Source organism: Pelodiscus sinensis, chromosome 17, assembly GCF_049634645.1.
Source record: "Pelodiscus sinensis isolate JC-2024 chromosome 17, ASM4963464v1, whole genome shotgun sequence".
Lineage (NCBI taxonomy): Eukaryota > Metazoa > Chordata > Testudines > Trionychidae > Pelodiscus > Pelodiscus sinensis.
In genome coordinates this window covers 41,109,462-41,120,053 of record NC_134727.1, presented here as the reverse complement: position 1 = coordinate 41,120,053, position 10,592 = coordinate 41,109,462, and the positions used below count along the sequence as shown (strand labels likewise).

General features: G+C 73.5%; 1 protein-coding gene across 2 annotated transcripts in view; it reads right to left on the bottom strand.

Annotated features, from left to right (window-relative positions):
* Window positions 1–9: 9 nt before the first annotated feature.
* Window positions 10–10,592, bottom strand: part of CDHR2 (cadherin related family member 2) — a 28,392-nt gene continuing 17,809 nt past the window's right edge. Inside the window, exons 21-32 of one of the 2 annotated variants that reach the window (XM_075900707.1) lie at window positions 10,220–10,269; window positions 9,359–9,510; window positions 8,452–8,554; window positions 8,267–8,355; window positions 6,839–6,922; window positions 6,553–6,630; window positions 4,465–4,525; window positions 2,595–2,719; window positions 2,402–2,515; window positions 851–925; window positions 638–707; window positions 10–264 (exon numbers count right to left, since the gene is read on the bottom strand). In XM_075900707.1, coding sequence (XP_075756822.1) covers window positions 106–264; window positions 638–707; window positions 851–925; window positions 2,402–2,515; window positions 2,595–2,719; window positions 4,465–4,525; window positions 6,553–6,630; window positions 6,839–6,922; window positions 8,267–8,355; window positions 8,452–8,554; window positions 9,359–9,510; window positions 10,220–10,269 — 1,160 coding nt within the window. In that variant the 3' untranslated portion in view covers window positions 10–105. The remainder of the gene's footprint in view (window positions 265–637; window positions 708–850; window positions 926–2,401; window positions 2,516–2,594; window positions 2,720–4,464; window positions 4,526–6,552; window positions 6,631–6,838; window positions 6,923–8,266; window positions 8,356–8,451; window positions 8,555–9,358; window positions 9,511–10,219; window positions 10,270–10,592) is intronic. The other variant, XM_075900708.1, reaches the window with a different exon arrangement.

Here is a 10,592-nt window from a genome sequence, read left to right as displayed (position 1 = left end):
CGGTCCAGGTCTGGTTGCCCGCACGTGGGCAGGTTTATTGGCAGGGCCGTGAGCGTCTGGAGTCCCGCTGCCCCAGGGCTGTCCTGCCCCGCGCCGGCCGGGCGCTCACAGGTCTGTGGTGTCCAGGCAGGGGTTGCTGAAGGTGAGGACTGTCTGGTTGGGGTCTCCGGGTCGCCGGGCCGGGTCGGTGTGGTGGGCCTGCAGGGCGGCCGTCAGGGGTTCCTCCCAGCTGCCCGGCTGCGCTGGAGCCGCCTCCTGGCCCAGCTGGGGGAGGAGAGAGACAGGCAGTGCCCATGGGACAGCTCTGTGCCCGCCCCACGGCCTGCCCCACGGCCCTAGCAATGACCCAGCCGTGGGGAGCCAGGAGCCAAGGGCCCGCACGTGCTCTCCCCCAGGGCTACCCCAGCATGGCTGCCTCCCACACCCAAGCTGCTGTCCCTGGCCTTCCACCCCCACCGCCCCAGACGCCCGGCAAGCCCCCAGTGACGGCCGCCCAGCCAGGAACCTGCCCGAGCACGAAAGCCTGGGAGCAGCCCACCCTGCAGCCGGGCACTGGGGTGCAGCAGAGCCGGGGCTGCTGGGGGGCGCGTGCCAATCGGGCGGGGGCATCCCGTGGGCACAGGGGCCGCTCGCTCACCTGCAGCCCCTGGGGCCCGGGGCCGCCCTCCGCGGAGCTCTCCACGCTGTTCTCGTCCAGCGAGTTCACGCTGCAGGAGGGAGCAGCACAGGTTAGCCAGGGACCCCCAGGGCGGGGAGGGGACACCGAGAGCCCAGCTGGGTTGCCCTGGCTTGTCCCCCTGGGGTCTGGGGCACCACAGCCCAACCCCCTAAGGGCTGGTGCCTGGCCCACCTAGCGGCGTCGGAGTCCTCCTCAAAGCCCAGGTCCGTGGGCGTGTCCAGGGTGAGATTGAGCACTGGGTTGGCCCTGGGGAGAGAACAGCCAGGTGAGCAACGCAACAGCACAGCAAATCACCACAGCCACGATCACCACAGCAACAGCCGGCACAGCCACGATCACCACAGCAACAGCCGGCACAGCCACGATCACCACAGCAACAGCCGGCACAGCCACGGCATAGCCACAAGTACCACAGCAACAGGCGGCACAGCCACGGCACAGCCACGATCACCACAGCAACAGCTAGCACAGCAACAGCCGGCACAGCCACAATCACCGCAGCAACAGCCGGCACAGCCACGATCACCGCAGCAACAGCCGGCACAGCCACGATCACCACAGCAGCAGCCAGCACAGCAACAGCCGGCACAGCCACGATCACCACAGCAACAGCCGGCACAGCCACGATCACCACAGCAGCAGCCGGCACAGCCACGATCACCACAGCAACAGCCAGCACAGCAACAGCCGGCACAGCCACGATCACCGCAGCAACAGCCGGCACAGCCACGATCACCACAGCAGCAGCCAGCACAGCAACAGCCGGCACAGCCACGATCACCACAGCAACAGCCGGCACAGCCACGATCACCACAGCAGCAGCCGGCACAGCCACGATCACCACAGCAACAGCCGGCACAGCCACGATCACCACAGCAGCAGCCGGCACAGCCACGATCACCACAGCAACAGCCAGCACAGCAACAGCCGGCACAGCCACGATCACCGCAGCAACAGCCGGCACAGCCACGATCACCACAGCAGCAGCCAGCACAGCAACAGCCGGCACAGCCACGATCACCACAGCAGCAGCCGGCACAGCCACGATCACCACAGCAACAGCCAGCACAGCAACAGCCGGCACAGCCACGATCACCACAGCAACAGCCGGCACAGCCATGGCATAGCCACAAGTACCACAGCAACAGGCGGCACAGCCACGATCACCACAGCAACAGCCAGCACAGCCTCAATCACCACAGCAACAGCCCGCACAGCCATTGCACAGCCACAATCTCCACAGCAACAGCCGGTACAGCCACAGTCTCCACAGCAACAGCCACAAACATCACAGCAGCAGCCAGCACAGCCACAATCACCACAGCAACAGTTGGCACAGCCACGGCACAGCCACAATCACCACAGCAACAGTTGGCACAGCCACGGCAGCAAGGCGCACTACCCCTGCTGCACTGGGAAGTGGGCCAGTGCCTGCAGCTGGGTGGCACATGGGCCAGAGGCCACCTAAGGAGCTTTTGCCCTCGGTGGCCGTCGGGTGCAGCACATGGGGAGCAGCAGCCTGGGGCCCAGAAACATCCAGCCGCTCCCTGGCACGGCCGCCCCCTCTCTGCTTCCCAGCAGCCTCTGGCGGGCCCAGAGCTGGGCTCACCACCCCTCCTCCAAGGCCCTGCCCCCCGGTACCCCCCTGCCGGGCTGCAGCCCAGCCCCCAGCGCGGGCGGCTCTGGGGCGCGCTCCCTGTGGCCGGCGGGGCCCATGCTCACCCCTCAGCGTTGTACTTGTTTGTCCCGGGGATGGCCGGGCCCTGCTGGGCCGCGTGGGCCACCAGCGTGGACGCCGCCTTCAGCGCTGTCATGGCCTTCAGCTTGCGGCGGTGGCTGCGGGCGGGGAGAGCGGGGGGTGAGCGAGGGGCTGGCGCCGAGGGCGGGCGGGGGGGCCGAGCGGGGGGGCTCCTACCTCCTGCTGGTGGCCACCAGGGCCAGCGTCATGATGAGCAGCAGCAGCGCCAGGCCGCTCGCCAGGCCCACGATGATGCCGATCAGCTCCTGCTCCCTGCTGGGCGGCACCACCGCCCCGGGGCCCTGGGCGCACGGACGCGTCACCCTGAGCGGCTCCAGCGCCGCCCCGGGCGCAGTCTCACCTGCCCCGCCCCGTCCCGTCCCGCCCCGCCCTGCCCCCATCCTGCCCTGCCCCGTCCCGCCCCGCCCCGTCCCGCCCCGCCCTGCCCCCATCCTGCCCTGCCCCGTCCCGCTCCGCCCTGCCCCGCCCCCATCCTGCCCTGCCCCCATCCTGCCCTGCCCCGCCCCGCCCCGTCCCGCCCCGCCCTGCCCCCATCCTGCCCTGCCCCGTCCCGCTCCGCCCTGCCCCGCCCCCATCCTGCCCTGCCCCCATCCTGCCCTGCCCCGCCCCGTCCCGCCCCGCCCTGCCCCCATCCTGCCCTGCCCCCATCCTGCCCCGCCCCGTCCCGCCCCGCCCTGCCCCCATCCTGCCCTGCCTCCATCCTGCCCCGCCCCGCGCTCCTGCCCCCATCCTGCACCGTCCCCCCGCCCTGCCCCCAGCCCTCGCCCTGCCCCCATCCTGCCCTCCTCCGCCCTGCCCCTCCTGCCCCTCCTGCCCCATCCGCCCTGCCCCATCCTGCCCTGCCCCCTGCCCCATCCTGCGCTCCTGCCCCATCCTGCCCCGCCCTCGCCCTGCCCCCATCCTGCCCTGCCCCATCCTGCCCCGCCCCGCCCTGCCCCCATCCTGCCCTGCCCCCATCCTGCCCCGCCCCGCCCTGCCCCCATCCTGCCCTGCCCCCATCCTGCCCCACCCCGTCCCCATCCTGCCCTGCCCCCATCCTGCCCCGCCCCGCCCTGCCCCCATCCTGCCCCGCCCCGTCCCGCCCCGCTCCGCCCTGCCCCCATCCTGCCCTGCCCCGTCCCGCCCCGCTCCGCCCTGCCCCCATCCTGCCCCGTCCCGCCCCGCCCTGCCCCCATCCTGCCCTGCCCCCATCCTGCCCTGCCCCGTCCCGCCCCGCTCCGCCCTGCCCCCATCCTGCCCTGCCCCGTCCCGCCCCGCTCCGCCCTGCCCCCATCCTGCCCCGCCCCGTCCCGCTCCGCCCTGCCCCCATCCTGCCCTGCCCCGCCCGCTCCGCCCTGCCCCCATCCTGCCCCGCCCTACCCTGCCCCCATCCTGCCCTGCCCCGTCCTGCTCCGCCCTGCCCCCATCCTGCCCTGCCCCCATCCTGCCCCGCCCCGTCCCGCCCTGCCCCCATCCTGCCCTGCCCCGTCCCGCCCTGCCCCGCCCTGCCCCCATCCTGCCCTGCCCCGTCCCGCTCCGCCCTGCCCCCATCCTGCCCCGCCCTACCCTGCCCCCATCCTGCCCTGCCCCGTCCCGCTCCGCCCTGCCCCCATCCTGCCCTGCCCCGTCCCGCTCCGCCCTGCCCCCATCCTGCCCTGCCTCGCCCTGCCCTACCCTGCCCCCCATCCTGCCCTGCCCCGTCCCGCCCCGCTCCGCCCTGCCCCCATCCTGCCCTGCCTCGCCCCCCATCCTGCCCCGCTCCGCCCTGCCCCCATCCTGCCCTGCCCTACCTAGCCCTATCCTCCCAACCTGCCCTGCCCCCATCCTACCCCGCCCAGCTCAACCCACCCTGTCCTACCCTCCCAACCTGCCCCACCCCACCCTGCCCCCCATCCTACTCTGCACCACCCAGCCCTACCTGCCCTACCCTGCCTAGCCTTACCCTCCCATCCTGCCTCAATCTGCCCCACCCTGCCCTGCCCCCATCCTACCCCACCCAGCCCGACCTGCCCCGCCCTGCCCAGCGCGTCGCAGCCAAACAGCTCACGATAATGGTCAGTCCCAGCTGGATCAGCTCCGTCAGGGCCTGCGGGTGGCTCTGGACCATTCTGCCGAGGACACAACACGGATGGGAAGCCCCCTTGTGCTGCCCCAGACGGCCCGTCTCGGCCCTGCCCTGGCGCCCCACAGATAGCACTGGCCAGCACCCGCCCACAGTGCCCCCAGACAGCCCCCCGCCCCTCCGCCCACAGTGCCCCCCACAGCCCCCCGCCCCTCCGCCCACAGTGCCCCCCACAGCCCCCCGCCCCTCCGCCCACAGTGCCCCCCACAGCCCCCCGCCCCTCCACCCACAGTGCCCCCAGACAGCCCCCCGCCCCTCCGCCCACAGTGCCCCCCACAGCCCCCACCCTCCGCCCACAGTGCCCCCCCACAGCCCCCCGCCCCTCCGCCCACAGTGCCCCCCACAGCCCCCCGCCCCTCCGCCCACAGTGCCCCCCACAGCCCCCCGCCCCTCCACCCACAGTGCCCCCCACAGCCCCCGCCCCTCCGCCCACAGTGCCCCCCCACAGCCCCCCGCCCCTCCGCCCACAGTGCCCCCCACAGCCCCCCGCCCCTCCGCCCACAGTGCCCCCCACAGCCCCCGCCCTCCGCCCACAGTGCCCCCCACAGCCCCCCGCCCCTCCACCCACAGTGCCCCCCACAGCCCCCCGCCCCTCCGCCCACAGTGCCCCCCACAGCCTCCGCCCACAGTGCCCCCCACAGCCCCCCGCCCCTCCGCCCACAGTGCCCCCCACAGCCCCCGCCCTCCGCCCACAGTGCCCCCCACAGCCCCCCGCCCCTCCGCCCACAGTGCCCCCCACAGCCCCCCGCCCCTCCGCCCACAGCCCCCGCCCTCCGCCCACAGTGCCCCCACAACCCCCCGCCCCTCTGCCCACAGTGCCCCTAGACAGCCCTCTGCCCCCCACAGCCCCCCACCCCTCTGCCCACAGTGCCCCCCACAGCCCCCCAACCCTCCGCCCACAGTGCCCCCCACAACCCCCCGCCCCTCTGCCCACAGTGCCCCCCACAGCCTCCCGCCCCTCCACCCACAGTGCCCCCCACAGCCCCCCGCCCCTCCGCCCACAGTGCCCCCCACAGCCCCCCGCCCCTCCACCCACAGTGCCCCTAGACAGCCCTCTGCCCCCACAGCCCCCCGCCCCTCTGCCCACAGTGCCCCCCACAGCCTCCCGCCCCTCCACCCACAGTGCCCCCCACAGCCCCCCGCCCCTCCGCCCACAGTGCCCCCCACAGCCTCCCGCCCCTCCACCCACAGTGCCCCTAGACAGCCCTCTGCCCCCACAGCCCCCCGTCCCTCTGCCCACAGTGCCCCCCAAAGCCCCCCGCCCCTCCGCCCACAGTGCCCCCCACAGCCCCCCGCCCCTCCGCCCACAGTGCCCCCCACAGCCCCCCGCCCCTCCGCCCACAGTGCCCTCCACAGCCCCCCGCCCCTCCGCCCACAGTGCCCCCCACAGCCCCCCGCCCCTCCGCCCACAGTGCCCCCCACAGCCCCCCGCCCCTCCGCCCACAGTGCCCTCCACAGCCCCCCGCCCCTCCGCCCACAGTGCCCTCCACAGCCTCCCGCCCCTCCACCCACAGTGCCCCCCACAGCCTCCCGCCCCTCCACCCACAGTGCCCCCCACAGCCCTCTGCCCCTCCGCCCACAGTGCCCCCAGACAGCCCCCTGCCCCCCGCCCACAGTGCCCCCAGGCAGCCCCCTGCCCCCCCGCCCACAGTGCCCCCCACAGCCCCCCGCCCCTCCGCCCACAGTGCCCCTAGACAGCCCCCTGCCCTCCGCCCACAGTGCCCCCAGACAGCCCCCTGCCCCCCGCCCACAGTGCCCCCCACAGCCCCCCGCCCCTCTGCCCACAGTGCCCCCCACAACCCCCCGCCCCTCCGCCCACAGTGCCCCTAGACAGCCCCCCGCCCTCCGCCCACAGTGCCCCCCACAGCCCCCCGCCCCTCCGCCCACAGTGCCCCCAGACAGCCCCCCACCCCTCCGCCCACAGTGCCCCCAGACAGCTGCCCAGATCCGCTGCCCACAGTGCCCCCCACACCGCCCCACCAGTTGCCCTCTGCCCCTGGCTCCCCCACTCACATGCTGAGGTCGCTGAGCTCCAGGGCCGTCCCGTTGCTGTACACGAAGTACGCCTCCATCGCCGACCTCACCTGGGCCCTGCAGGATGCCCGAGGCCGTCACCCCCAGGGACACTTCGGTGCCAGCCCTGCCCCGTGACCCCAGCCCTGGCTTTAGCACCCATGAGTGCCTGGCAACACCCCGTCCCGGCTCCCTGCAGACCCACGGCCCAGGACCAGCAGCTGCCACCTGCCCAGCCACAGCTCCCCACAGCCTGGGCCCCCACCCCCGCCCCACGCCGCAGCACCTGGCCGACCTGGACTGCGAGGCCTCCGTCACGGCCTGGATCGCTGCCACATAGACCGTCGTCCTCGTCGCCATGGTCAAAGCCCTGGAGCAAGAGAAGGGGGCCTGGTACATGGGCTGGGCTCACTGCCTCAGCCCCCACAGATGCAGGTGGGTAGGGCTATGTCATGTGAGGCTGTGTCACGGGGCATAGCCCTGTGCCACGGCGGTGTGTCACGTAGGACTGTGTACCACGTGGGGCTGTGCCACGTAAGGCTGTGCCACGTAGGAATGTGCAATATGGGACTGTGTTCCACGTAGGGCTGTGCCACGTAGGGCTGTGCCATGTAAGGCTGTGTCACGTGGGGCTGTGCCACGTAGGAATGTGCAATGTGGGACTGTGTGCTATGTAGGGCTGTGCCACGTGGGGCTGTGCCGTGTAAGGCTGTGTCACGTGGGGCTGTGCCACATAGGGCTGTGCCATGTGGGGCTGTGCCATGTAAGGCTGTGTCACATAGGGCTGTGCCACGTGGGGCTGTGCCGTGTAAGGCTGTGCCACATAGGGCTATGCCACGTAGGGCTGTGCCATGTAAGGCTGTGTCACATAGGGCTGTGCCACGCGGGGCTGTGCCGTGTAAGGCTGTGTCACATAGGGCTGTGCCACGCGGGGCTGTGCCATGTAAGGCTGTGTCACATAGGGCTGTGCCACGTAGGGCTGTGCCATGTAAGGCTGTGTCACGTGGGTCTGTGCCACGTAGGAATGTGCAATGTGGGACTGTGTGCCACGTAGGGCTGTGTCACGTGGGGCTGTGCCATGTAAGGCTGTGTCACGTGGGGCTGTGCCACGTGGGGCTGTGCCGTGTAAGGCTGTGTCATGTAGGGCTGTGTCACGTGGGGCTATGCCATGTAAGGCTGTGTCACGTGGGGCTGTGCCGTGTAAGGCTGTGTCACATGGGGCTGTGCCACGTGGGGCTGTGCCGTGTAAGGCTGTGTCACATAGGGCTGTGCCACGTGGGGCTGTGCCATGTAAGGCTGTGTCACGTGGGGCTGTGCCACGTGGGGCTGTGCCGTGTAAGGCTGTCTCATGCTCTGGCCAGAGCCAGATGGCGGCAGCAGCTTCTCCCCTCCAAAGTCACATCAGAGCTGGTCCTGAGCGGAGGACCCCGCTCGGCACGTGGTGCTCCCTGGCCCATGCTACAAGGGGGCGGGGAGGTGCCAGGCCAAGGGGAAGGCAGAACTGGGAATAGTGGGCTGGGGGCTTGGTGGGAGATGGGCCCTGAGCCTGCCACATGTCCTGGGCACCCAGGGTCCCAAAGGTGAACCCTGCCACGAGGCCTGCACACGTGGGTGCGAACGGCTGGCCAGGCCCTGGCAAGCCACCCCGGTGACTGTGCAGATTCAGGGTGGGACATCTCTGCCCCCCAGCCGTGCCCCACACCCAGCCCCTCACGCTTTGATCCTGTCCACGTTCGCCTGCACTTCGTTCACGGAGGTGGAGAACACCAGCTGGACCCGGTAGCTCTGGTCCACGGTGAAGATCTGTGGGTGGGGAGGCATGGGTGGGTGAGCCAGGCTGGGCGTGGCCACGGAGCCGGGCACGGCGCTGGCTGGGCATGTGGGCGGCAGCGCACTCACCAGCAGCACGGTCGAGGAGCTGAGCGAGGGGGTCCCGCCGTCCCTGGCCTCCACCGTCACCTGGTACCGGCCCTTCAGCGACCCGTCCAGGCTGCTGGCAACTCTGCCGGGACGGCTGGGTGTAAGCTGTGCCTGCTCCCCCTCCCTGGGCCCCGCACCCCTGTTCCCCCTCCCTGGGCCCCGCACTCCTGCTCCCTCTCCCTGGGCCCCGCACCCCCTGTTCCCTCTCCCTGGGCCCCGCTCCCCCTGTTCCCTCTCCCTGGGCCCCGCACCCCCTGTTCCCCCTCCCTGGGCCCCGCTCCCCCTGTTCCCTCTCCCTGGGCCTCGCACCCCCTGTTCCCTCTCCCTGGGCCCCGCACCCCCTGTTCCCTCTCCCTGGGCCTCGCACCCCCTGTTCCCTCTCCCTGGGCCTCGCACCCCCTGTTCCCCCTCCCTGGGCCCCGCTCCCCCTGCTCTGGCCCAGGCTCCCCCTGCTCCCCCTGCCCTGGGCCCCGCTCCCCCTGCTCCCCCTGCCCTGGGCCCCGCACCCCCTGTTCCCCCTCCCTGGGCCCTGCACCCCCTGTTCTCCCTCCCTGGGCCCCGCTCCCCCTGCTCCCCCTGCTCTGGCCCAGGCACCCCCTGCTCTCCCTGCCCTGGGCCCCGCTACCCCTGTTCCCCCTGCTCTGGCCCAGGCTCCCCCTGCTCCCCCTGCCCTGGGCCCCGCTCCCCCTGCTCTGGCCCAGGCTCCCCCTGTTCCCCCTCCCTGGGCCCCGCACCCCTGTTCCCCCTCCCTGGGCCCCGCACCCCCTGTTCCCCCTCCCTGGGCCCCGCTCCCCCTGCCCTGGGCCCCGCTCCCCCCATGCCCCACTGCCCCCGGCCCTCCCTATGCCACACTCCCCCCGCGCCCCATTGCCCCCGCCCGCATTACTGGACGCTGCCGACGTAGAAGCCCCCCTCGGCCGCCGTGGCCACCGTGAAGACGTTGCTGAGGGTGCGGTTGGGCCCGTTCTCCTGCAGGAACAGCTCCCTGGAGATGCTGAAGGTGACGGCTCCCTGCAGCCCCGAGTCGGCGTCTTTGGCCTGCGGCAGGAGACCTGGGCTGTCACGGCCCAGCACGGCCCCCGGGCTGCACCCCCGCCCCCCAGCGCGGCCCCCCCGGGCTGCACCCCCGCCCCCCAGCACGGCCCCCCCGGGCTGCACCCCCGCCCCCCAGCGTGGCCCCCCCCGGGCTGCACCCCCGCCCCCTCAGCACGGCCCCCCTGGGCTGCACCCCCGTCCCCCAGCGTGGCCCCCCCGGGCTGCACCCCGGCCCCCCAGTGCGGCCCCCCCGGGCTGCACCCCCGCCCCCCAGCGTGGCCCCCCCGGGCTGCACCCCCGTCCCCCAGCGCGGCCCCCCCCGGGCTGCACCCCCACCCCCCAGCGTGGCCCCCCCGGGCTGCACCCCCACCCCCTCAGCATGGCCCCCCCCGGGCTGCACCCCCGCCCCCCAGCGCGGCCCCCCCCGGGCTGCACCCCCACCCCCTCAGCATGGCCCCCCCCGGGCTGCACCCCCGCCCCCCAGCACGGCCCCCCCTGGGCTGCACCCCCACCCCCTCAGCATGGCCCCCCCCGGGCTGCACCCCCGCCCCCCAGCGCGGCCCCCCCGGGCTGCACCCCCACCCCCTCAGCATGGCCCCCCCGGGCTGCACCCCCGCCCCCCAGCGTGGCCCCCACCTCCCAGCGCAGCCCCCCCGGCTGACCCGTACCCCAGCGCAGCTCCAGGCCCCGCACAGACACGCGGCCGGCTCACCTTGACCACAGCCACCGGCAGGCCCACGGGAGCCACCTCAGGGACCACCACTGAGAAGGAGAGAGAGGCTCAGTCCCAGCGTGCGGCTCGGCTCACCAGGGCGGGGCCCGGGGCCTGCAGCCGCAGGGGCCCCTCCCGGCTCTGAAGGTGCCGCTGCCCTCGGCAGGGCCCGGGATCTCAGGCCAGGCCTGGCGCCGGGGCTGCCCCGCGGGGGTCCGGGCGCTGCTGGGGAGGGCACAAGCCTGAGAAACGGCGTCTCGGCCCCGGGTCCCTAGCTCCTCCGGGATGGGCAGGGCCCCACGAGCTGCGCCCCAGCTGCCCCCCAGGCCCCACGAGCTGCTCCCCGCCCCGCCCCGGGGCCCAGCTGCCCCCC